The sequence below is a fragment of the Cladophialophora immunda genome (genome assembly GCF_000835495.1).
Source record: "Cladophialophora immunda strain CBS 83496 unplaced genomic scaffold supercont1.2, whole genome shotgun sequence".
Lineage (NCBI taxonomy): Eukaryota > Fungi > Ascomycota > Eurotiomycetes > Chaetothyriales > Herpotrichiellaceae > Cladophialophora > Cladophialophora immunda.
In genome coordinates this window covers 3,238,163-3,262,316 of record NW_015622542.1, presented here as the reverse complement: position 1 = coordinate 3,262,316, position 24,154 = coordinate 3,238,163, and the positions used below count along the sequence as shown (strand labels likewise).

Here is a 24,154-nt window from a genome sequence, read left to right as displayed (position 1 = left end):
AGCGCTGAACTACGGCTCGAAGCATCTAGCCGAATTTGTTGAATGGAGTTAAAAAGGTGCTTGACCAAATAGCAGCGGGGGCCACAAACACAGGGACCAGACATACAAACGGAGTACACGGGCGAGTAGTACAGTACGGTGCCGGAGTCATGTACTGTAACTTCAGCAGGAGTCACTCTCAAGCAGCGTAGTTTTCGATACCGTATCGATAAGCCTGATACGATACCTAGTATGAATTGGAATGTATTAGTATTTTAATAATACTCTTAGTATTTCCGTACGCTGAGACCCAGTCACGTAGCGGATAGGATAAGTAGTCGAAAGACGAAACTAAATAACGGATTGTACACTCTATTTAGGATCTTTTTTAAAAGCTTAAAGAGTCAGGAGTATTCTAGCTTCTTTCTAAGTAGATTCTATATTTTATGGTGGAGTGGTCGTACGTAGAAGTTAAAGGTAGTAAAACGTGGGGAAAGTGGCTGACTCGCTATGCTATGCTGGCCGACTCGCTATGCTATGCTGGCCGACTCGCTATGCACCCACGTTACTAGAGATGTAATCCTAAAATGGCGATGTTCATCTGCACACTCGAGAAAGGAAGTGCAATTAGGTGATTAGCTAGAGTTAGCACCGATGATACAGACACTCAAGATTTGAGCCCCTTTTACTCGCTGTCCTCCCCAGCGAATGATTACCACCCGTGACGCATCAGGCCGACATTTCCTTGTCTGAAACAACTTCTCTCCTTTACTGAGTGTACTCGTCTCGGCCGTTTCAATGGTATACTCTTCATTTCATCTCAAGGACACGGGGATCAGGTTGAGTCCAGCGTCACACGGTCTAACATTCACTTCAGCGATTGTCGCCGGCATTCTTTTGAGGCTGATCTAGAGGTAATCACTTGTAACGCTAACTTCGACTCTTTCTGTGGTCTTGATCGCCAATATCATGAATCTTCTTACCCTCGTCAAGCGTTCCGTCATTTTCTTATGCGAAGAGCCGTCACATGCTGACCATGGCTGATTTCTCTAGACATTACGCTCAGCGTAACTCTGGACCATCCCCTCTATCGTAGGCTCGTACTCGACCAGCTTCACGTCTCCGCTCTGCTCGTCCAGCACCGTATTGGCCTGCACAAACACCTTCCGGGGAGTCTTCTTCTTCAGCACAATTGGTCTCGCTTTCTCGGCCCACCAGTCGTCCACATTCGTGATGTCGTCGTACATCTTCTTTCCAGCTTCAAAGTCGGCAGTCGCCTTGTAGATGTGGAGCTTCTGCAGATACGCCTCGACCGCAGGCCGTCCGTGGGACAGGATTTTGCTCCGATCAAGGTGGATTTCGAGGTCGTCCGGATTCTTGATGTCACCATTCGAAGACTTGAGCACGCAGAAATTTCCACCGGCATCCATGAATGTGCGCAGGATAGAAAAGCGAGCCTGCATGTGCGCCTGTCCCCATTTCCGAGACTTCGGGTCCCAGTATTCCAACGCCGCCACGCCGGCACGTGCCATTTGGAGATACGCCACATAAAGAACGTCTCCAGCCTCATTGCTGATGTCCTCCTTGCCATCGCCGAACCCGAAGATTTGCAGAATCTCAAAGTCGCACGAAAGAGCCATCGCAACGCATTCCGCGCGACACTCTTCATACGATGAAGCGATCGATCCAAAGACGCTAGACCAGGTCTGGCCTGGCTTGTAGTATGATGTGATGGGTTTCTTGGTGACCGGGCTGATCGGCGGGTTCTTGACGTCGAAGTTGTACTCACCAGGGGCCGTTTCTTGGAGTACCTTGCCGCAACCGTGACCAAGAAGTTCATGGATACCGACTTGCACCTCGAAAGCAGGATCGCGGTATTTACGGAAAAGCTCGTCGTCCTCTTTGCGAATGAACGGGATCGGCTCATTGGGGGCTTTGGCGCTAAGGACGTTTCCGAGACTCACATTCTTGAAACCTTCGTTCTGCCTGATGAAATCGTAGTTCGGGATGTTGATGCCTGCCGGTATGCCGCTACCAGCAAAGCTCAGCACCTCCAAGGAAGTAAAGTCTGGGCTTAAGAACTTGTCTTTCTCGAACTGCTTGCTCCAAGGTAGCTTTGGAATCATGCTTGGTGCTGCGTCGACAAGTTTGCCAAAAGCGCGAGTCCGTTCTTGGTTCACCATAGCAACAAAACCTTCCCACTCACCGCGGACACCTTGAGGGTCTCGATAAGTTTCGACGAACCCAATATCGGTCTCGACCATGGGCTTTTTGTCTTTGATCCAATAACGCTGCGATTCTACAAATCCCTGAATACTGCCGGTTCCAAAGGATCTCGCGTACTCATCGAGCATCTTTTCTTCAGTCTCATTGGCGGCATACTTTCTCGCTTTCTTGATCTCAAGGGCGATCTTGGCCATCTCTTCTTGATAATCACCGAAACGCAGGTGCAATTTTTTGCCCGCGAGCTTCCCTGTCAAGTCAATTGATGAGACGTCGCCAAGATCTCGCTCTGCCGCAGGTGGGTTGGAGATCCCAGACGCAATCAGCAACTCGAAATCTCCAGAGTCCAGCTTCCGGAGTCTGGTGTTCTCAATCAGCAGCTTCTTCTCCTCGAGCACGTCTCCCACAATCGAAATCTCCTCTTTCGTTATTGTAGGTGAGTCTGGATAATAAGATGTCATATGGCCCGCTTCTGGATATCCGAGGTGCATGAGGGCAGTATCCTTGGTCTCGTATATCCCTCCTCCGGTCTTCGCGGCCTTTTCATAGAGGCTTTTGCACTCATCGTTAATGTCACAGAGCTTCTTCAGGTCCTCGGGTGAAATTCTCGGTATGAACTTGGAGTCCCCGAAGCCTTTATAATTGCCTAAATTCCCTAGGAATTGTGCGGCGTACTCGAGCCATAGTGTAATATCGGAGGACGAGACGGAGGTATCGGCGGAGAGGTTATTGTAGTCACCGTTGCAAGCTCGATGTAGAGCAAGTATGAGATCGTAGATGACCGGAGATTCTGGCGACACTTGCGCTAGGGTTACTCGAGTGCCGTGGAAAGAAGCCCGACTCAAATGATGGGCATATCGCTTGTGTTGTGGCGGAAGAGCGGCGAAGTGAGGGGCGATCTCCAAACGAACGACGGTCGGAGGATTGTCTGCGAGGTAGTGGGAGCGGACCGAGGGATCCATGTTTGCGCTGGCAGACGAGACACTGTAGAGTTGCGAGGTGAGCTAGGAAATCCTACGAAATAGCCTCTGTGGTGACAACGAGGAGGCTCGCATATGGAAGTCGCAGGAATTGTGTTAACTGCGGGACAAGGCTACATTACACAGACGTCGTCAATAGCGGTGGGCAAACGAGCTCAAGTGGACAAACATGCCAAGACGAGGTAGATCGACATTGAGCTCATCCCCCTTTGGGACGAGGGTGATGCCTGTGCTCACCCCTAGCACGGGCGAGCTAGTGCGTGGGTGTCATTTGCTCGTACGATAACACGACAGAAGTGTTTGGTTCCGCTGGCAAAGTCTCTCTCAACATGATACCGAAGAAGAATGGTGTCGAGCTCTATGCTAGCGACGGCTTCGTAAAGGCGAAGTAGCGGTACACCTTGCCCGGAAGTCAACTTGGCCTGAAATTGGCATAACTATGTGTACGAGTGAGTAGCTCTTGTGAGTGGCTTCTGCGTGTCGTTGACTCCAGACTTGACCGGCATCAACCACACTATGTTATCAGAACCTTCGACCGATATTCACTATAGCCTGCCTTGGCTTGACACAATCCACGAGAAATCATCCTGCAGATATTTGCTCGCCCGAAGATCGCCAGAACGAGCATGACCTTCAAAGTTTTCAGCACGGGCGGCACGCCCACACAGTCTCCCCAAGTCACCGCTGGCCTGCTCCGAGGAGACTTCTTGGTACGTGCAAGTTCGAAGATATTTCCCTACCCAAAGTCCTCCCGTATACCGTGCTGTTGTTCGCGTCGGGAGAACGTGGTTGGTGCCGATGACCTTGTGATCGACAACGTTAGCATGGACTTCACGAATCTCTGATCTCCGGATAGCGCTGAGCTCACCTTGTCACCATAAGACACACACGTCCGTTCCCCTAAGAACAAGGCTCCGTAGTTGCTCATCTTTACCAAGGCTTCTCGTGGATTCTGCGTGAAGATCTGGACATGTTCGCTCGCGATGCGATCTCCTAGCTTCCACGCCTCGTCCAGGGTATCCACCACGATGACTTCTCCGAATGCCTGCCACGAAGAAGTGGCAACGGCGGCTGTCGACAGATCCGAGGACGTCAACAACTGTTTCACGATCTCAAGCGACTTGCGACCAACTTCTGCGGATGTCGTGACGAGGACTGATGGAGTATCCGGGCCGTGCTCGGCTTGGGAGATGAGGTCCGTCGCAATTGTGAAGGGGTCTGCATGTTGGTCTGCAATAATCAAGATCTCTGTAGGGCCGGCGAAAAGGTCAATGCCGACCTCGCCAAAGAGCTGCCGCTTCCCTTCCGCCACAAAGGCGTTTCCGGGCCCGGCGAGAAAGTCCACCTTTGGAATGCTTTCGGTACCGACAGCCATAGCCGCCACAGCCTGAACGCCACCCAGAAGAAAGATTTCGTCCGCACCAGCGAGATGCATTGCCGCAACAGTCGCATTCGGCATCTTTCCGGCTATAGGAGGAGTGCAGCTCACCACATGTTTGACGCCCGCCACTTTGGCTGTGAGGATTGTCATATGGGCCGATGCCAAAAGAGGATAACGCCCCCCAGGAATGTAGCTAGATTGGAGCAAAAGATATTAGTATAATCAAAATCTCGTTAGTTGCAAGAAATAATAGTTCTTTGCACAAGACGTAGAGGTAACATACGCTCCCACCCTATTGATTGGAATGCTCTTCTGTCCTAGATGGATTCCAGGTCTAATCTCGACTTCGAAGTCCTTCAGGGAATTCCGCTGGGCTATTGCAAATGCCCGGACATTTGACTGAACCTCCTTGATGTCTTGGATTGTCTGCTCTGAACATGCAGCTATCGCAGCGTCAATGTCCGACTGGGAGAGCTTGAAGCTCTCTGGAGACCATTTATCGAACTTCTCGGAATATTTGCGCACAGCTTGGTCACCTCGTGTGCGAATCTCGTCAATCACCCCCTTGACTATGGCTGTGACATCGACCGGAGGCTTGTTTGAACTCGACGAAGCGACCTCTCTTTCTTTAAGAGAGAACACCATGTTGGGTGTTGATATGATCTGGAGAATTCTCTCGCTCGCACTGTACGGGGTTGACTCCTTGAAGAATAGGGTGCCGCGTGGTCTACGTGTGATCAATGGATTCTTGTCTCTTAAAGTACTCCATGGGGGACCGAAATGACGGGCTCCTACTCATTTACGCTCTACGGGGAGAACTCCTGCTTCTCTGTGCAGAAATCACCAAGGATGCACGATCGTGGAAGACACGAAAAGTAGTCGGGAAAACGGCCCTCGCACACTCAATGTCAAGACTCTATAGCAACGGCAAAGATCGTTGACACCAAAAGTAGTATCGTCGTGGTGCAGACGTATGCCGGCCGAGTCGAGCTTCCCTAGATGGCACACGGTTCCACGCTCGCTAACATTACCCATCCGACTAAAAGAGGGAATCAGCGGAACCTTCTGATGGTTTGCTAATTACGAGTCCTAAGGAAATTGGCAGTCTCCCTACCATAGATACTTGAAGGTGTATCGCGATGGGTCATGCCCACAATAGATAATTTACGGAAGTACAGCCTGAACGACCTTTGGCTCTTTATCGTGAACGAGGGACGGGCTCGAAAGGATCTGAGAGCTTGCGGGTGGCTAGAACGAAGCCTGAATAGCCAATATTGTCTACAGCATTGTAGTTCACGGTGGTGCTTTGCGCGCTCCCAGTGGGACTAGGCTGCATCTTTTACCTCATACATCAATATTCATATAGGAAGGCAGAATTGCACAAAACCATATCCCAGCAGTCTCCAAATGACCAATCCATATCACTCCAACAATGAGGAAACATATCTCCCTCGCCAAGCTGCACATGTCAACAAGATCGTCTTGAGTGACATACTCGGAAGTTGACCTCGTCCGTCTAAAAGTGGACTACTTGATGCACTGCCGCTCAATCATAGCATGACCATAAAGCCAAATGGGCACATCGACCTCATAGGTCTCCATTGTTCTCGACGTGGCTAGACGGACGGTCTTTGAGTTGCACGCTGAAAGTCGGCACCTCCTCATCGGCCTCGTGGTCACCGTAACGCTCTACCAATTTCTTTGCATGAATGCTTTCTCGCACGCCTTGAGTCAAAGCGCTCAAGCCGTGTCCTTTGCCCAAAAAGATGTGATCGATCTCTTCCAAGGTGATACCTTTGGTTTCGGGATAGCAAAAGTAGACCAGCGGAATGAAAGAGATGTTGAGTACCACGACTGAGGAGAGTGTGTTAGGAGGATGGTCAATGTTTCTCATGTCCAAACTTACAGATGAGATAGTACCTCCAACCCAAATTTTCAAGGCCTGATGGAGTGACTGTGACGACTATCCCGTTGACTATAGCACCACGTTAGAACAAAACCCGAAGAGAGGCGTAAGGGAAGTATTTACATAGCCAATTGGATGCTGCTGCTACCGCACCGCCTTTTGCTCTCATCTTCAACGAATTGATCTCTGGAGCATACATCCACGGAACGTTGAGGAAGCTGAAAGTTTTTAGCATTTGACAGAAAGCTCTCACGCCCATGTGTCAAAAATACGCACCTAACGGCAAAGGCATCATCGAACAAGTAATACATGACCACCATCATGGCGAGAGATGCCTTTGACTTGATTGCAAGACCAATGCACAAGCAAGCCATGACGACTGCTTGTGCTCCGGCTAGAGTTTTCATTATAGTCAGATTCGACTCCAGGAGTGTGGCACAATCAGACTTACCTCCCCAAATCATACAGTTGCGGCGGCCGGCTTTCTCGATAAACCATATTGGAGTGAGAGATACCAAGAAGAATTGGGTGGCGGCCACTGAAGCGAGGATCAAGGAGAGTGTGCTACTCAGGCCAATGTATTGTTCCAAGATCACTGGAAGATAGTAACCGATGGAACTGTTTGCCTGGGTTCAGCGACGGCATCCAGCTTGCCCGGCAGGAAGTCACTTACTTGATTCCACACATCTGCTGCATATACCTGGCATGACAATCAGCATGGAGCAGCACGACTAACTTTTGATGTCCCTGGAATGGTTGCTTACAGTCCTCCAAAGCCGAGCATCATCCTTCTGAAATTCTGTTCGCCGCCGTTTGTGAAGATTTCGTACCACGAACCCGACGACTTTTCTTCTTCTAGTGCCTGCCTAATATCAGTGGCGACCGAAACGACTTCTGGGTCATCTTCTGGCCGATCTTTGAGCTGCGCGATGACTTTGACCGCTTCGTCAAGACTCTTGTGGTTCGCAAGCCACCGTGGACTTTCCACCAGAAATGGCACGGTAACCAGCAGGTACAGAGCAAAGATGCATTGCATCGCAATGGGACCGCGCCATTGGAACGAGGAAGTATGAAACGAAGCGCCGAAACAAACCCAATTTGAGAAGGCCAGGCCGAGAATGATCAAAGCTGCTTCGATTGTGACCAGCTGGCCCCGACGGCTCGCAGAGCATACTTCGGATTGCCACTGTGTCAAGAGTCAGAGGTTTAGGATTGCTGTCTCGTCAGATTCTTGCTTACTGTAGGAACGACTGAGGTATTGACCCCGACACCCACGCCAGTCACAATCCTTCCTGCGATTAGATGACCAACCGTGTATGCTGATGCTTGAAGGATCGTGCCGAGGATAACTACCACGGATCCGGCGAACTACATACCATTAACGTGAGCTTGACATTCACCAGAAGGAGGCCAGAAGGAAACCAACAATCGACTTCTTCCGGCCGAGGGGTTCCGAGAAGAAGAAGCATGCGATTGAGCCAATGAGACACCCAACATCATATAGTCCGGTAATGAGACCCTGAGTGAGGGCCTGACAGTTTTGTCAATACGCTGTGCCAGTTCGACGCGTTGTCCTATCGCCGTGACTCACGCTGGGGTGATTGAACTGTTCAACGAAGGTATGAGAGCCAATGACGCCTCCCATTACACCTTGATCGTAGCCAAAGCTACAGATATGTCAGCTCTTGCTTGAAAGCAATTGCAACTCTGCACTTTCGACTTACAGTAAGAAGCCCATGCCACAAGCCGCAGTGACTCCTGCCGTCAAGGTTTTGCCCTTTAGATGCATGTTGGAAATCGGATAGGTAAGAAAGTGCCAGCAATGTATGAGATAGTCTCAGATGTGAGAGTAGTGAGTTGATCTACAACCAGTACAAGGACACTACGTTGACAAAGGGCGCATTGGAAGATCGAACTCTTCTGGAAATGGCCCCTTTATAGACTCATTACTCTTTGTACCGGGATTGGAGGTAAGTATATCCGCCATGCGCTGTCGGCCCCAGGTTTCATCCTTTTTTTCCCCCTGGGGCTCGGCTTGCATACCCAAAATCATGGAGACTTCTTCCCTCCGCAAGGGAGATCTTCAACACCGGGTCCTAGGAGCCTGCTAACTCTGGGGCGACCACTCCGAACGTAGAACGAACGTCATAAAATGGACCTTATCCCGAGACGCGGGTCACTTTTGGCCGTCATGGTCGGGCATGGTCGGCTTTCATCGCGGCCCGTTACCTGCTGAGCACGCAAGCTGGGGGGCTTCTTCTCGGTTGTAATACTCTAGACAGTATCGCTACTATCTACATCGACCGCCTGAAATGTGGAGAAACTCGTCCGCATGAAGGTCGTGGTTTGAGCCAATCGGCTCAACTGCCTTTTCTCACCCTTTATTACGTTACGCCGTAATGGCCGACGGACAGTCCCCTGCGAGAAGATGGGGCCCAGGTATATAAACGTGTAGAGAAAGTAGACGAGGCTACAATCAAGAGCTGATTGCATTGCAACCAAGTGACTGTTGATTCTAGCTTGAAGAAACCAACCATCCTCTGCCCGTCCAAACCCCCAGAACAGCGCCAATAAACCAGGGCCATGGCGCCGGCCCTCACCATTGTCGAAACTGCACTACCCAACCATTCCACACAAAAGAAGAGTAGCAATCTTCTTGAGAACACCGAGTCCAAATTGACGCCCCTAGAGCGATCGGAGCTCGCGCTTGCCGACAAGCATAGCTCTCCAGATGTGTACATCAACGGCGAGGATGACACGTGTTGGCATCCGTGGATCAACGACCTGGAATTAAAGCCTCTGCGCTTCGAGACTCGCACCGGTACGTTCGTGGTCGTCTTGCGCAGCACCAAAGATACCTGGCTCGGAAAACATCGACACCGAGGAAGTGTGACGGCGGTCACATTGAAGGGAAGTTGGAACTACAAAGAGTGAGTCCATGTTCTTCTCCGCGCTTTTTCATCTTGCGCCCCCTAACAAGTGATTCGTAGATACGACTGGGTTGCCAGACCCGGGGACTACGTGGTTGAGAATCCAGGAACGATCCACACATTGCACATGGGCGCAGGTGCTGAAGTGGTCTTCACCATCACGGGAAGCTTGGAATACTTCAATGATGATGACTCCCTCAAAAACACAATGGACATCTTCAGCTATGCCCATTTATACTATGAGCATTGCAAGAAGAATGGGTTGAAGCCGAATGATGGCCTTTGGTACTAAAGGACTTGCTGAAAGGCAAATGTCTGATGATTCTGATGCTAGTATTCAAGGGCCTTAAAGGCTCTCTAAGTATGAGAGTACGTCAATTGTCACTTACCACGCGTATTCCTCCAGCAGAGCTTGATCACCAATGGTTTGCGTGCTGTACCTTGTCGCTCTGAGTTCATTTTCTTTTTAATTTCGTTTCTCTTTTCCTCAAAACTAGGTATGTCTCTGTGTTTTGCGATGTTCATCCAATCCTACTTGGCTATTCATCGGGTTGTCTGAGGGTCTTATTATCGCCTTATCGTTGACATTTAAAAGTACTACGTGCCGTAGAATTTGGGAAGAATAGGCCACCTCTTGCGGTGCGTTCTTCTGCTCAATGCACTTCGCGCCGTCGTCTCGAAACTTTGACTGCTTGTGAATTTACCGCATAGTCCCATCTATGATACCACTCCAAAGCTCTTGCTACCTAGCAGTAAATCCACCATCAATGGTAAGGATGGAACCCGTCATGAAGTCGCTTCCAGGGCTCGCTAGCCATATCGTCGCATTGGCAACGTCTTCTGCGGTGCCCAAGACGGGCCATGGAGTGGATTCGTCCAAAAATCTTTTTAAGCCGGGGTCTTCTAGAAATGGTCTGACCATGGCGGTGGCCATGAACCCTGGACAGACGGCGTTGACGTTGACCCCCTTTTTTCCAAAATCTATGGCAAGCTGCCTCGTCAGGTTGACCACCGCGCCCTTTGAGGCACAATAAGCGGGCTCCTGCATCAGCCCGATGATGCCGCCCATGGATGCGATGTTGATAATTTTTCCAATGGAATGGGACTCTCCCCCAGCACTGGCAGCGCACGGCGCCTGTGAAAGAAATTGCTCAATGGCGTACTTGCATCCCAAATAAGTCCCTTTGGCGTTGACGGCCATGGTGGCATCGTATTCCTCTTCCGAACAGTCCAGGATGGTTTTCAGGCCGGTGAAAATGCCAGCATTGTTGACCATGATGTCCAATCGACCGAACTCGCCTACAGCGCACCGGACAAGTGATCGGATCTGGCTTTGATGCTGCACGTCGCATTGATGATAGATGGACTTTGCACGGTATTTAGACTGGATGGCGAGATGCGTCGGCTGATGGTCTTCTTCGTAACCCTCTGGTGGCTGCTCGGCCCTCCGATCGGAGCAAACCACATTGGCACCGGCTTTGGCGAGAGCGAAGGCAATGGCCCGCCCATTTCCTGACGATGACCCCGTCACAATGGCGGTCCTTCCAACAAGATTCCTTGCCAGGGGGATCATAGTGTAATTTAGGTGTCTGTCTTCGAAAGACCAAATTTCGAGGCGTTGCGCAGGGTGCCAGATATTCTCTATAATGTTGACTCCGTTACCTGCGGACGAGGGGTGTAGACTCGCTTCTCAGCGCCACCACATACGAGCTTGACTTTTGAAACACAAGCTCGACATCTTCTACCCTTTTTGGAATTTGCCATGATGGAATCAAAATATTGGTACGTCGTAGAGCTAGAGCGTCAAACCGCGCCTGTGCAAAAGTTTCATCGGCTCCCTACTCTTCCAAGACTCTCCCAGGAACACCAACGAGGCATGTAGCCGAAGCAGAAAGGACTAATCTATCGATGCCGCAGATGCAAAAGAAGAAAGCACTCTGGTCCGGCCCCAGACTAAGCTGGCCTTGAACGCGAAGACACCTCATTCTCAAGCTGAGTACAGCCCTCGGCTCACACTCCGCATTGGCAACCTTCGCTCTTTTCTTCGGTGACACTCATGACACTGTAACTGGGGGGAAAGGCGGGGAGAAATGCGGGCTGGCAGCCTGACACCCTGAGCGGGATAGCGGTGGAGTCAGTCTCGGTCATATCTACCCAAACCCCATACCAAAGTGGATCGGTCGCCACCTCTCGGCTGGATTTCTCAATATTATCTCGGCGGGAAAACTCTCCTGTCTCTTGTTTCCGTTTACTCATTCCTGCCCTTGCCTTGGGTGCCATGATGAGAGATGCGTCGATTTACCGGTAAGCCATGCGATGCTGTTAGCTCCAGAATAGAGTAGAGGGCTAATCTCGGGGGCTGTAGGCTGGTGAGCACGACTCTAGATCCGCGAGACGGTCGGTCCTTGTACTCATGCTTTGGGCAGCTTCACATGTCGGTCACGCAAGGTGAAATGCGATGAAGCGCGACCTCAATGCAACAACTGCAAAAAGGCCCGTTTCCATTGTGTTCCCTGTGAGCCGGTGGCCTTCAAACATTGGCAGAATCCGGCGCTTCGAAACGACAAAGGCAGTCGTGCCTCAGCACCGTTCGAGCGTGACCATGTGTGGGTCAAGATAGATCCATTATGTTAGTGACTGTGCCAATCCCCTAGCTGGGTGCTAATTCTCGGACTGCAGACAAATTCATTGACGAGACCGCCGGCACCGCCATAGAATGCCGCCTTTCATGTGCTGATGAAGAGGTAGAGGAGGATGCTTGTCAGCCGCCTGAACTCCTTCCCTCGGCGCCTTTTGAGAGAGCTACGGATCGAGGAGAATGCCTTCGCTCATGCACACCATCCGCCGGCTCCGGAGGGGACTACGACACCAACAGTCCGTTCCGATGCGAGCCTACCTCACAAGTACCGCCGACAGACTTGCCACGCCCTGAGGTACCTACGCAACCTAGCCAGGACGACCGCTCGTCTCCCCCAGCAGATACGCATGCTACCTTGGCGGTGGACCTCGCGGGGTCTGGCTATGCAGCTGAGAAGAATGCACTGGAACGGGTGCAATCTCGCGAAGCTCGACACACAGGGGAGCAGCTTCCACGAAACCTCTGGCGATGGCCATCGTATCACTCTCCCGGCTCCGACTTGGAGACAAATGCCAACATCAGGCCTCATCATTTTCCGGGCTCTTGGGAGTCACACCTGCTGCCGCCCTTTCGCGATGCTGATGGCGTCTTCGAATCGTCCTCATGGAGCGTAGAGTCCCTGCAACTCTCTCCCTCTGTCCCGCCATCCCCATTTGAGAATGTGGAAGAGGCGGAACTCTTGCGCCGGTTCAGCACCGAAGTTGCCCTCTGGATGGATCTCAGCGATCTTTCCCAAACCTTTTCCAAACGAATCTGTCGTCTCGCCGTCCAAGATCCTCTTCTGAAAACAGCCGCCATCGCTTGTGCGGCCAAGCAGTTGTATCTCATCGGGCAGCTCAAAGACGACATGGTAGCTGCACGGAGGTACTACCACAAAGCCGTGTCGCTTTTGAGGCATCGCCTCGGGAAAACGGACCAACCTTATGCGACCCATGGATTCGCAGCCACAGTCATGTTTTCATGCTACGAGATGTTGGATGCGACCGGACTGGATTGGCAGAGACATTTGAACGGGGTCTTCACCTACGGAAGATTGCGCAACATCAATGGCTCGTGTGGGGGCATCGAGCAAGCTGGATTCTGGTCCATTGCTAGACAAGAGGTCGTCTGCTCCATCATAAACAGGACAAGGCTGCGACTGGACCCCGATTTGTGGGGCATTGACCTCGAAAACATTGGACAGGAAGGCAGCGAAGACTTGATCAACAACCAGTGAGTTCCCCCGTTCCATCATCAACATCATCATCATCAAGAAGAAAGAGGGCTCACCCAAGCAGAGTTTTGACCATTCTCGCCAAGGTCGTTGATTTCACGGCTACCCTCGACACCGCTTTCGAACGGGATAAGCAGGCGGTGACGGAAAGATGGCAAAACTTGACTCAGCTCTTGGACCACTGGGAGCGATCCGTGCAGGACTTTATGGGACCGGTCTGCGCCTACAGGAAGACTGGTGAAGTGTTTTCAACCATTTGGTTTCCCCACGGCGTTTGTGGCGGGTGCTTGATCTTCCCGAACCAAATTCACAAGCTAACGTCCTCTCCAGCGAACTCATGGCAAATGTTCCACCTCGCCCGCATATTACTTCTGACTACAAATCCTCGCCAAGGCAGGAATTGCATGATGGCATACCGGACAGTCGAGGTTTGCCTCATGGACCGTGCGTTGTCAAAAGTCGGTGCAGGCTAATGCCCAATTTCTTGCAGTTCGAAGTGCTCTGTCACGCCCGGCGGATTTGTGGCATCGCGCAAAGCAAACCACATGGCAGTAGTCGTGTCAACTCCGTTCAGCCAATCTACTTCGGTAAGATCCGCCCCCCTACAGGCTTCTGGAAGACACGGGCCCGGCTAATCCAAAACCAGCTGGATGCTGCTTCAGTGAGACCGAGGAACGTATTCAAACAGCGAGGCTCTTGAACGACATCGAAGACGATCTTGGCTGGGCAGCAAAGTATAGAGCTCGAGACTTGTACGATCAATGGGGATGGTCGTACCCTCCGGCCGCGAGTGTGTGATCGTGTCGCGAAAGCTTGCGGCTTGTTGCTGGCTTTCCTACCAGCGTCCGCGGAGCATGACCGAATCGTCGCCAATCCTATGCTTTGAGAACAACTCTGAAATATGCAATTCAACTTCGACCGCCGCTTCTCTCGCCCTATGCATCAGCTTAAGTGCGGGAAGTTGTACATCAGACTATGGCCAACTCAAATGGCATTTGGTGTCAACAAGGCATCTTGTCGATGATACAGTTAGCCATAGTCTCTCATCCATGACTTTCAACTCGCAGCTGACGTTACCGCCTCGAGCTTACTGAGGAGTCGTACAGATTAGGCGACGTTCGAAGACAGCCTCGACTGAAGTGATAGCCTGTTCGATAAAGCTTCGAATGGTAGATATGTGCCCAGCATTTCCAGGCCTTTGACAGATTCCACGTGTGCGATCGCTCAACCGACCGCTCCAGGGACAAGGCAGCTTCGCCGTCGGCACCGTGTGACATTTCTACCAGTTCACAGAACTACGGCCTCGTTCTGCAGAACTTGATATTTGGGAGGTTGATATTTTGGAGGAGCGTCAGTATGGGCACTCCATGATACCACAGTTATTGGAATGTTGATATGAGCGTGGTGTCTGGGGACACCTGGAATATTGAGGAAAGAGAACGAAAGATCCAAGTAATACGCTCTGGAGAGGTGGTCGAAGTGATACGACGGTTGAGAGATGGCCCTGGGCACAGAGAGAATCAGCTGCGCTGCTGCCACGGGGAAAGAAGGTTCCGTCCACGTGTGGTCTCCCTTTTCAGGTAGCAGTGGGCGGAATACGGGTGACGTGCTCTGAGTCGAGAGCGTGGTTTTGATGTATATGGATTCGCCCACTTTCAATCTTCTGGCGTTCCCGGCAGTGGAGACAATGCTAAAGCGAGTGCCCACTGCCCACTTTGCTTCGACGGCACATTGGAAGGACTGCCGCGAGTCGAATGTACCGCTTTCTGCGCAGGGGGAACCCTTCATTTCTAAGGCAGCCGTCAGAAGAGCACTTTGGGGTTTGTCGGTTCCTTCATGTCGAGCGATCAGCATGTCGAACCCATATAGCGTGACTGACAGGTCCGGACTCTTTTGAAACATGTAGCGTGTCAATACGTTGGGAGTGGCCTGCACCGTTACAGGAGATCTGACCGGGAGATAGGCGCGCAGAGCCGGATACGGCGCGGAAATTTGTACAGCTTCCCGCACACCGCCGATCCGTCGACCTCCAGAGTGAAACTGCGCTTCGACCCAATACGACACTTGGCACTTTCCACGAAGGATGCGGTGGTCAGTCAACGCCGAAGTCTGCGTCACGCTGGCCGAACCAGTGACGATGGTCGAGAGCGGGAGAGGTCGATACACGCCCGATGCAGTCGCAATGACGGTGGGCACGTCAAAGTGAAACTCGGCGTGGAAAGCGTCGATGTTGGAAACTGGATGGCTCTCTGACAGTCGAGGGACAAAGTCGGGAAGCAGTTTGATGTCGGCCAAACTAATGATGTCTTCGGTCGCGGTTCTCGAATCGATGGATGACTTGATGGTGCCTGTGAGAAGGAGGTTTAGTTTCCCCCGCCCACAGACTGAGTGAAGCTCTCGACAAGAAACGTTCAACGGACCTTTGAAGTATAGGTGGACACAGTCGAAGGCACGTTGTCGTACACTTTGTTCCAAAACTCCGAGTCGACAATCGAGACGACATACCTGATCCTTGACGCTGGACGTTGCTTGGTCGAATTCGTGGAAAGGGCGTTCAAGAAAAGTTGGCGGTGCCACATATAACCGAGCAAGGACCATTGTCACAGCTCAGTGATGGGGAAGCAGACAGCAATGTATCGAGGAGTCTTTTCTCGCGATCAGTATCGAAACGAGGAGAATGCTGTGGCATTGCCCGGATTCTGTGCCTGACGAAGACGACACGGCACGATGTTGGGCTGAGGAAATTTGAGAACTCTTCGTCGTTGACTTGGCTACAGGGTCTCAGACTGACTGACAGACTCTCGTCTCAGGAGTCTTTGAATTTCTATAACGAGCTATCGTGCCATGAACCGGGCACAATCCGCTCTGGTCCCCGGACACCCCCAATCTTGTGGGGGGTGGGGGTGAGTGGGTGTTGATTTGATCCAATCAACGGACTTTCCGTTAGCCAGAATAGGGATGCCAGCCGACTAATACCTGTCGGCGTATATGCCCTATTGAGTTGTACCTGGTCATCCCCACCAAGTTAGCTGCCTCGGTCTTCGCCATTCAAGGCCGACAGTTTAGCGCCCGACGGGTCGCTGATGTGGGTCCGGCATATTAGCCAAGCGTCCGTATTCGCACACAAAAATGGTCAGGAGGAGTCATGATCGATCTGTTCGTGCCCCCAACTTATGGAAGTTTGTTGGTGGTCAAGGGGGGCACGTGCTTGCGCTTTCCAACAGTGAAATCCTTCGAACTGGTGCGACGTGGAAGCAGCAAACAAAGCTGGACCCGTACATAGCTGAATCTTGCCATCCAGAGTAACCATGACCCAAGGCTGTTGCGCCGTCAATAGTTCGCCTGGAGTGCCGGACAAACTCCATCAAGGTCGCTGGTTGACGCAAAGGTCAGCCTGAAATCAGTAAATGGAGCATAAAAGACGGTGTAAATCCAGGTTCTTGGGCACACAATTGGGCAAGTCAGACCTCATCTGCCTGTTTCATGAGCGTCGTCGCTAGCGCGTTTAGGAAATTGTGAATGTCTGATAGTCCGCGGCGCTGACCGGCAGAGGTATCGGTTCAAATGACTATTTGTGCCGCCAAGCTTGAACTTGGTCGAGCCAGATGCTGTGCAGGACCGGTCTGGAGATACGAGAGGGTAGCTCAGGATCTGAAAGGCCAGATTGTTGCTAGTTGAGGTGTGGGAGGAAGTCGGTCGTCGACCAAGGCAGCCCGGTACGAATGAGTATCCGCCTGATAGGCAGCATCATGTCGGGCAGCCTTTTGGTTGACCAGCATGCTAGTCCCCGATGGTGGAGACGAGACTTGACAACAGCGCCCAGAAGCATGACAGTGGCTTGATTCGTGCTGGAATCATCCTCGACGTAATGGTAGTTTAATAGATTGTCGCTGAACGCGTCTTGAGGCAAACAACTGCCAAACTGCTGCGGATAACGAGGAGCTTTGTCTGAAGTGAGAAGAGGCCCCTAGAATGCCGGTCAGCTAGTCGTTAGCTGAGGGTAGAATTCCACGTACCCAGTCTTTGTGATGTCGAAATGGCAAGACGATGTCAATGCCCTCCTGCAACACACTGTGTCCACGAGCAACCGCAGTTTGCCGTCCCGAACGTCATGCAGTACGCCTGTTTGAGCAGCGGAACCGGTAATATCATTCAGTCGATGCAGTTGAGAACTCCGACAAGAAATTCCCACGCAGGAAGCCGACCAGAGCAGCCAGAAACAGTGCAGCCTCAGGCTTGAACCAGCGGCGGCTTATCCGATTGACCCTGCGTTGCTTCAAATTTTTCTTACTGATCATATTGAACAGTCGTGATCGAAAGTTAGTGTCGAGCGTATCCAGTTGTTCAGATGTGCGATATCCGACGGATGGAAGTGGCGCCTCCTGGAAACCGGGCGCGCGTTTGTGTGGACCGCCGAGGTCTCCCACATTTTTCGGCAGCATAGCGCCGAAGTACCAGGGCGCCGACGCGCTTTCATAAGAGGCGTCGTGAGGTGGGTTCTGCTGATGCTGTGATCTTTCCTCGCCATCCTCATACCACCATCGACATGCTCCGTGGCACCATTGCCGTCGAGGAAGCGGTTATTGACCCGGGCTCGCTGTGGACGTTGCCCGAGGCAGCCAATGTCATCCATCGTGGACAAAAGGTCTCGGACGAGGTCGTGGCCAGACATGCACAGAGGTTGGGTGACATTCACGGAGAACGTCTTCGCAAGATGGACGCGGAAGGAGTAGAGTATATGCTCCTGTCTCTGACCTCGCCTGGCCCACAAGGACAACCTGAACCAGCCGTGGCAGAAAAGATGGCACGGGACGCGAACGACTGGCTGGTCCGCGACGCTGCCAAGAACCCGCGGCGCTTTGGTGCTCTTGCGGCACTCTCGATGCACGACGCTGCTCAGGCTGCCACTGAGCTCCGTCGCGCAGTGGGGATGGGCATGTTTGGCGCAATCCTCAACGACTTCCAAAGCACCGGCGCGGACGGCAAAGGGCGGAAGTACTATGACGAACGAGAATATGACGTCTTCTGGCAAACCGTCCAAGAGCTGGACGTCCCTGTCTACTTACACCCGCGGTGGCCTCCCTTGAGCGAGCTCAAGCCGGAGGCTCAGGCACCTTACGCAGCACGACCGCATCTGCTCGGTGCGGGAGTTCAGTTCCATCTGGACTTGAGCTTTCACGTCTACGCGGTTGTTTCGTCAGGTAAGGCCGACAGACGTTTCAGGGACGCCGTTTGACACAGACGTTAGGGCTCTTCGACCGGTACCCCAATGTTCAGATTGTCATTGGGCACTTGGGAGAAGGGTAAGAAAAGCGACTGCGTGCCAAAACCTGGAACCGATGCTCGGATGCAGACTGACCATGAGCAGGACCGCATTCAACCTATGGCGCGCAAACTGGTGGTGAGCACTCGGTCACTTACATGCCCAGACAGGCAGGGCGTTCGGTTGTCTTCCCCGGACTGACACTCCCGGCTGAACAGGTACAACAAACCCAACCAAAAGACCACCCGGCCTTCGAAGGAAGACTACGGTTACTACTTTGCGCGCAACGTCCACGTCACCACGTCGGGGTTCTTCAGCACCCCGAACCTCAAATTTGTGGTCGAGCAACTGGGATTCCAGAGAGTCATGTACTCGATCGGTGAGTGGTGCTGGAGCTAACCGCACCCAGACTCGGAGTTGACTGGGATAGATACTCCTTACGAGACCATCGAGGACGGTCAGAACTGGTGGAAGACTGTGGAACTGCCGCAGGCTCAGAAGGAGGCGATCGGCAGGAGCAATGCCATCAGGTTGTTCAAGTTGCCTCTACCGTTAGACGACTGAGGAAACGGCTGCAAGCAGTCGGTCAATGGCACCGAGAATGTAGTTGCCCAGGCTTATCCGAGAAAGAGGGAGAGCGCAAGGGTGGGTAGAAAGCAGGTCCATCAATCACCTGCAACACACTGGCTCGGCTCTTCGTCTACATACGTATCCTATTCTTGCGGGGCTTGTTTGCTTGCTAGGAGACGGCTTTCACGCCTCATACGACAACATTGCTGCTCGCCTAACGGAGCCCTCAAGCTTGCTGATTGGGTTCACGTTACGTACAGTACTTTGGTCTCGGATCCAGCTTCGGCTGGCTGGACCGAAGGGCGCCGAGTTTTCTCTCCACCCTGCTGTACAGACGCAGTCCCCCTCAGTGCAGTGTGGAGCCCCGCATCCAGCTTGCAGCCGAGCAGTGTAACGGGAGTTGGGTCCCACTTTTCCTCTCCATCCCCAGATTCAAATCGACAACCCCATACCCCAGCCTGAAGTTTTGTACCCTGGCCTTCCTGAACTACCAATTCGGTCCTTCTGCCACCTCCTCGGACCGAGATCACAGGGATGAGTGTTCCGTTCAGGCTTAAAAAGGTGGCTCTGGACGGGAATGATAGTGAGAGGATGGGATCATTTGGATCCGAATTTATCACCCTAACAACAAGTTCAACCCTTACGTTGCACGTACGAGAGTTGGGACCGTCTTCAGTGACGGCCTCTCAAACCCGAAAACTCGAGAATCCAGCGCCATGTCTACAAAGACGCACCCGACCGAAGAATTTATCGAGGACGAGCAACAGCGACCGCATGACTCCTCGTTGCCTCTTCCCTTGGTCAAAGACAGTCTGGAGGTTGAAGATGAGGAGTTTTCCGCCCACGAGCAGCGCAAAATCATTCGTAGGGTCGATCGACGCCTGCTGATCATGTGTGGGTTTCTGTTCGCTATCTGCGTCCTGGACCGGGCCCAGCTGGGGGTCGCTGCCGTGGCTGGGTGAGTCTTTTTTTGTTGTTGCAGTTCCGTTTTCTGTCTGAGCGAGAGAGCCTCGCTGACTGGAAGCCGTCGAACCAGCATGTTAAAGGACTTGAACCTCGGCGAAGGCAATCGCTATGTCAGTAATCTCTGAACAATGCCTCGTCGTTAGATTGCTGATGTTTCGATCCATCGAAAAAAGTCCGTTGCGCTCTTGATCTTCTTCGTACCCTACGTCGTGTGCCAGCTTCCTGGGGTCTCCATCATCCGGATCATCGGCCCCCGAAAATACCTCCCTTCCCTGGCCTTGGCCTGGGGGGTGGTATTGTTGGTATGGTCACCCTCTCGCGACCTCGGGAACCTTCCTCCGCACACACGGGCTGACTTGAGTCCACCAGTGTTGCGGTTTCATCCACAACTACAGAGAGCTCTACGGCCTCCGCGCCCTGCTCGGTGTCCTTGAAGCCGGACTATTTCCGGGAATCGTATACCTTCTCTCGACATGGTACACTCGATGTGAGTCCCATCAACTGCCACCCCCTTCGCTGGGGGCTGGCCAGATGCGAAAGGTCGAACTGACAGCGCCACTGCGCGTTCTCCAGATGAGGTGCACAAACGGTATTCGACCTTTTACTTGGTCTCTATCTGGGCGTCGTCGTTCAACGGGGTTCTTGGATGGATCTTTTCACGGATGGCCGGGCTCGCAGGCTTGGGCCCCTGGCGGTGGATCTTCATCATGGAAGGAATCATCACCTGCCTCATTGGCTTGGTTTCCTATCTAGTCCTCGTCGACCTGCCGAACCAAGCTCACAAATCGTGGCGGTTCCTGACCGACAGAGAGGCTGCCTTCATCATCCGCCGGATCAATCGCGACCGGAACGACGCCGAAACGGAGCCGTTCGTCCTGACTACATTTTTCCGGCCGATGCTGGACGTCAAGATCTGGGCCTTTGCTCTGATTCAATGGTAAGCTTTGATTGAGCCAGATAAATCCTTACCCAGTCGCCGACATTACCAGAGGGGGAGACCAGCATGGATCTGACTGACCTGGTTGCCTCTCAAACAGCTTCGCCACCACGGTCGCGTACGCGATTTCCTTCTTTCTTCCCCTGATCCTCCAGGCGCAGATGGGCTATAGCTACGGAGTGTCTCAGCTTCTCTCCACTCCGCCGCCATTCTGCGCCGGCTTTGTTATGCTCGCCGAGGGCTGGTTGAGCGACAAGTACCGCTACCGGAGCCCCGTCGTCGCATTCAACTCCACCATGTGCATCGTGGGCCTGAGCCTGCTCGGGTGGACCCACTCGCCGGGTGTGCAATATTTCGGCGTTTTCTTGCTGAACTCGGGCAGTCAGGCCAATATTCCCGCGGTGCTGGCCTGGCAGGCCAACAACATCCGTGGCCAGTGGAAGCGGGTTTTCTGCAGTGCCAGCATCATCACGTTTGGAGGCATTGGCGGTATCATCGGATCCCTGGTGTTCCGCAGCCAAGATTCTCCGAGATATCTCCCCGGAGTCTGGGCATCCATCGCGTAAGCCCCAATCCTTTCTCCCTTTTAGCCAGGAGTCGAGGTCGACTGCGGGTTCACCCTGCTCGTACTCTCTTATTCGACCTCAAGCAAGAGCTGACGACGATTCTCGTACACAGATGCAATCTTCTGACTCTTCTCATTGTTGCCTTCTTGTTTATCTTTTTCAGCCACCAGAACAAACGAGCTGCGGTGGGTCTTGTGGTGCTTGAAGGGCTCCCGGGCTTCCAATACACGCTGTAATGACGAGAAACACGGCGGCACGTCCCTGCAGAACCGCCAAGCAGAAACTCAGGGAAGCTGACCGGCAGGTTCGCCAGTGAGATTCTAGGTAGATTGAAACGAGTCGATTAGTACGTTATTTCCGGGGTTCGAGTTGAACAGGTCAAAGATGGAAAACAAGTCTTGGTCCGTGAGCGATGTCCAATGTGCTGGCGTTGCCTCCGGTCGATTGGCTGCCCGGTCCAGCAGGTTCATCCTGGGGCACATGGATGGGGGAAATGGAAACAGGCCGTGGGCGTCTCCAACAGTCGCTCCAGGTGTCCTTCCAGCCTGATCTTGATCAACGGCGGGCCGGCGAGCAAGGAGCTGAGTCATTAGAGTCGAGCCCTCGCCCGACGCGCTCAATCGAAGAACCGTGTCCAGAATGTTCTTGGCCCCCGGCCATTTCAGACACATTTCTTGTAGAATCCGAATCAGGATGTTCAGCTCTCGCGCGCACACCCCGTCCTGGTCATACTCTCCTTCTGCATAGTGGATCTGTGGCACGCAAGCCACCATCAGGTACCAATTGTTTGGAGACATCAGGAAATTGACATCGTCCCGAAAGCGCATTTCTTCGTAGAGCTGTGCCATGCACGACGACGCGACCAGCGAGATCAGGCCTGACGAAGTCGGGTCAAACACTTGCCCGCATAAATGGAAGAATGTGATGAGGGTAGTAAAGTAACAGACGTGTATCTCGTAAACGTCTCGTCGATAGATACGCCGCCCGGAGAGGGGATATAAACGTGACCTCTCTGGGAGGTCGTTGATCCACTGTTTCAGAGAGACGAGGATCGTGCTTGCCTGCTCCTGGAGATATCATGAGCTTATTGCTGGTCAGGCCCGCCGGGGGAAAAGGCCCGCCGGGGGAAAGGACTCTCAGAAGCCCCGGTGACCCGGTGGGGGTTGGGAGGCATGATGCCGGTGTCGGAAGCGGGAGCGGCAACGTACCTTTTGAAAGGGGACTTCGAGCCTTCGAGCATACACATCCAGTATGCGGGCCAGGATGAGCCCCAGCTTCGTGAATTCAATGAAGAGTTCCGAACTTTCGTTGACCACATCGAAGTCGGCAGGCTGTAAAGGCCGGACCTCGAATTCGTGCAGTTGCATGGTGGCGGGACGACCAAAGCAGGCCGACATCAGCTTGTCGTGGACCTGTGGCCGCGAGTCAGTAAGTCACCGGCCGGACGGGAGATACTTGGCACTTGCAAACAAGTACCACGCGATCCGGCGAGCAGCTGGGGATTGGTACTTGGACACGGTCGACTCTTGGTGCAGTCCCATGTGGAGGGCAAACCGTATCGTCGCTCCGAGCCAGAACCACGCGCAGTCTAGGCTGACTACGGAGGGTGGCGTCACATTCCAACAGCTGAAAAGACACAGCGCCTTCAGGGTGGTGAGGTTGTCCTTCTCCACGCCCGCTTGAAGCAATGCCTTGACCTTGGCGTACAAGAGCTCGGTTTCCGCCAGGGGGCTTGAGCCTTTGGGGTGCCGGATCAGGCTTCCAACCATGCACAAAGCCTGTATCAACACTATCGACGGGGCTGCCACCTCGACATCTGCGCGGTCGACAATCGGCATCCGCGGGTGAAGGTGCATGAAGAAGGCTTCTGTCAACGCTTCTACCATAAGCGGAGGAGGCAATGTCGTCGCAGCCGTGGCTTCCAACAGCTGTCTGTTCACGAGATCTGAGACGTTGCCCACTGTTGGGTTGACAAGGGATGCCTGCGGCGACATGGTGTGGGACATGAAGGAGTGCTCTCCAATGTAGCCCGACTGACCAGGCTGGAGGAGCGCATAGTCGCCATCCCGGCCGGGGCGAGGGTTGGCCCAGCTTTGATGAGCATGCGGGGCTTCTTCACTCCCTGCTGCCGAAGGGGGACCAGAAGCTGATTTGTGGTGGGCTGTTCTGGGAGGGACCTGTCGCCGTCTGTGCCAAAGAGTGAATATCGTCAACGCCTGGGTGTAGGACCAGGGACTCACCGGCACGGCTGATCACGACGCTGACAATGGCTACACACACCTGTAGGCTGATCTTCGAGATCACATCTGACCTGACTTCCTGTTAGTCGACTCGAGCGCTGCAGTTCAGTAGCGGCCTCACGTGCCTTGCGCAAATGGCACTGCACGCAGGCAAGCTTCGCGCGCTCGCCCGACTTGCGGGCGCCAGAGGTCAAGCTTAACATTGGAGGAGGGGAACGCAGACAGCGATGGGTGTGCAGAGGCGACACTGTAGCCGAAGGGAAACAGAATGGCCGCCTGGTGGCTAGAGACGCCTCCCGAACGAGGTTCACCGAGGTCCACCGTGGTTCCAACAGCTGCTCAATCCGAACAATCTCTTTTGC

The 24,154-nt window shown here is 53.1% G+C and overlaps 9 protein-coding genes across 9 annotated transcripts; 2 read left to right on the top strand and 7 right to left on the bottom strand.

Annotated features, from left to right (window-relative positions):
• Positions 1 to 596: 596 nt before the first annotated feature.
• Positions 597 to 3,278, bottom strand: PV07_03429 (uncharacterized protein). Its single transcript, XM_016390150.1, has one exon. It carries the CDS (start codon positions 3,162 to 3,164, stop codon positions 1,029 to 1,031), a length of 2,136 nt encoding a protein of 711 aa, XP_016252052.1. The 5' UTR covers positions 3,165 to 3,278; the 3' UTR covers positions 597 to 1,028.
• Positions 3,279 to 3,671: 393 nt separating this feature from the next.
• PV07_03428 (histidinol dehydrogenase) lies at positions 3,672 to 5,272 on the bottom strand. Its single transcript, XM_016390149.1, has 3 exons — positions 4,847 to 5,272; positions 4,051 to 4,756; positions 3,672 to 3,985 (listed from the first exon to the last, which is right to left on the bottom strand). Exons 1-3 carry the CDS (start codon positions 5,206 to 5,208, stop codon positions 3,728 to 3,730), a joined length of 1,326 nt encoding a protein of 441 aa, XP_016252051.1. The 5' UTR covers positions 5,209 to 5,272; the 3' UTR covers positions 3,672 to 3,727.
• A 620-nt stretch (positions 5,273 to 5,892) lies between these two features.
• Positions 5,893 to 8,352, bottom strand: PV07_03427 (uncharacterized protein). Its single transcript, XM_016390148.1, has 11 exons — positions 8,194 to 8,352; positions 8,061 to 8,136; positions 7,896 to 8,000; positions 7,709 to 7,837; positions 7,234 to 7,655; positions 7,143 to 7,169; positions 6,921 to 7,087; positions 6,746 to 6,863; positions 6,593 to 6,687; positions 6,470 to 6,538; positions 5,893 to 6,417 (listed from the first exon to the last, which is right to left on the bottom strand). The coding sequence occupies exons 1-11, from the start codon at positions 8,256 to 8,258 to the stop codon at positions 6,152 to 6,154; spliced, it is 1,539 nt and encodes a 512-aa protein (XP_016252050.1). The 5' UTR covers positions 8,259 to 8,352; the 3' UTR covers positions 5,893 to 6,151.
• Positions 8,353 to 8,956: 604 nt separating this feature from the next.
• PV07_03426 (uncharacterized protein) lies at positions 8,957 to 9,823 on the top strand. Its single transcript, XM_016390147.1, has 2 exons — positions 8,957 to 9,399; positions 9,460 to 9,823. The coding sequence occupies exons 1-2, from the start codon at positions 9,053 to 9,055 to the stop codon at positions 9,689 to 9,691; spliced, it is 579 nt and encodes a 192-aa protein (XP_016252049.1). The 5' UTR covers positions 8,957 to 9,052; the 3' UTR covers positions 9,692 to 9,823.
• A 318-nt stretch (positions 9,824 to 10,141) lies between these two features.
• PV07_03425 (uncharacterized protein) lies at positions 10,142 to 11,137 on the bottom strand (the record flags this gene model as incomplete). Its single annotated transcript, XM_016390146.1, has 1 exon — positions 10,142 to 11,137. Exon 1 carries the CDS (start codon positions 10,970 to 10,972, stop codon positions 10,142 to 10,144), a length of 831 nt encoding a protein of 276 aa, XP_016252048.1. The 5' UTR covers positions 10,973 to 11,137.
• Positions 11,138 to 12,884: 1,747 nt separating this feature from the next.
• Positions 12,885 to 14,048, top strand: PV07_03424 (uncharacterized protein; the record flags this gene model as incomplete). The annotated part of the gene is made up of 5 exons (XM_016390145.1): positions 12,885 to 13,249; positions 13,315 to 13,529; positions 13,581 to 13,678; positions 13,741 to 13,837; positions 13,897 to 14,048. The coding sequence occupies 5 exons, from the start codon at positions 12,885 to 12,887 to the stop codon at positions 14,046 to 14,048; spliced, it is 927 nt and encodes a 308-aa protein (XP_016252047.1).
• A 457-nt stretch (positions 14,049 to 14,505) lies between these two features.
• PV07_03423 (uncharacterized protein) lies at positions 14,506 to 16,022 on the bottom strand. Its single transcript, XM_016390144.1, has 2 exons — positions 15,671 to 16,022; positions 14,506 to 15,598 (listed from the first exon to the last, which is right to left on the bottom strand). Exons 1-2 carry the CDS (start codon positions 15,846 to 15,848, stop codon positions 14,538 to 14,540), a joined length of 1,239 nt encoding a protein of 412 aa, XP_016252046.1. The 5' UTR covers positions 15,849 to 16,022; the 3' UTR covers positions 14,506 to 14,537.
• A 5,850-nt stretch (positions 16,023 to 21,872) lies between these two features.
• PV07_03422 (uncharacterized protein) lies at positions 21,873 to 22,919 on the bottom strand (the record flags this gene model as incomplete). Its single annotated transcript, XM_016390143.1, has 2 exons — positions 21,873 to 22,619; positions 22,761 to 22,919. 2 exons carry the CDS (start codon positions 22,917 to 22,919, stop codon positions 21,873 to 21,875), a joined length of 906 nt encoding a protein of 301 aa, XP_016252045.1.
• Positions 22,920 to 22,985: 66 nt separating this feature from the next.
• On the bottom strand, positions 22,986 to 23,546 carry PV07_03421 (uncharacterized protein; the record flags this gene model as incomplete). The annotated part of the gene is made up of 1 exon (XM_016390142.1): positions 22,986 to 23,546. The coding sequence occupies one exon, from the start codon at positions 23,544 to 23,546 to the stop codon at positions 22,986 to 22,988; it is 561 nt and encodes a 186-aa protein (XP_016252044.1).
• Positions 23,547 to 24,154: the final 608 nt, after the last annotated feature.

Excerpts from the sequence above, each read along its gene's own strand:
- PV07_03429 (XM_016390150.1), bottom strand. The coding sequence starts at position 3,164 with ATGGATCCCTCGGTCCGCTCCCACTACCTCGCAGACAATCCTCCGACC.
- PV07_03428 (XM_016390149.1), bottom strand. The coding sequence starts at position 5,208 with ATGGTGTTCTCTCTTAAAGAAAGAGAGGTCGCTTCGTCGAGTTCAAAC. Across the intron at positions 4,757-4,846 it reads CCAATCAATAGGGTGGGAGC|CTACATTCCTGGGGGGCGTT; the intron begins GTATGTTACCTC and ends GCTCCAATCTAG. Across the intron at positions 3,986-4,050 it reads GTGTGTCTTATGGTGACAAG|GTCATCGGCACCAACCACGT; the intron begins GTGAGCTCAGCG and ends GTCGATCACAAG.
- PV07_03427 (XM_016390148.1), bottom strand. The coding sequence starts at position 8,258 with ATGCATCTAAAGGGCAAAACCTTGACGGCAGGAGTCACTGCGGCTTGT. Across the intron at positions 7,088-7,142 it reads CAGCAGATGTGTGGAATCAA|TTCCATCGGTTACTATCTTC; the intron begins GTAAGTGACTTC and ends CCAGGCAAACAG. Across the intron at positions 6,418-6,469 it reads TTGGAGGTACTATCTCATCT|TCGTGGTACTCAACATCTCT; the intron begins GTAAGTTTGGAC and ends CACTCTCCTCAG.
- PV07_03426 (XM_016390147.1), top strand. The coding sequence starts at position 9,053 with ATGGCGCCGGCCCTCACCATTGTCGAAACTGCACTACCCAACCATTCC. Across the intron at positions 9,400-9,459 it reads GGAAGTTGGAACTACAAAGA|ATACGACTGGGTTGCCAGAC; the intron begins GTGAGTCCATGT and ends AGTGATTCGTAG.
- PV07_03423 (XM_016390144.1), bottom strand. The coding sequence starts at position 15,848 with ATGGTCCTTGCTCGGTTATATGTGGCACCGCCAACTTTTCTTGAACGC. Across the intron at positions 15,599-15,670 it reads TGTCCACCTATACTTCAAAG|GCACCATCAAGTCATCCATC; the intron begins GTCCGTTGAACG and ends TCCTTCTCACAG.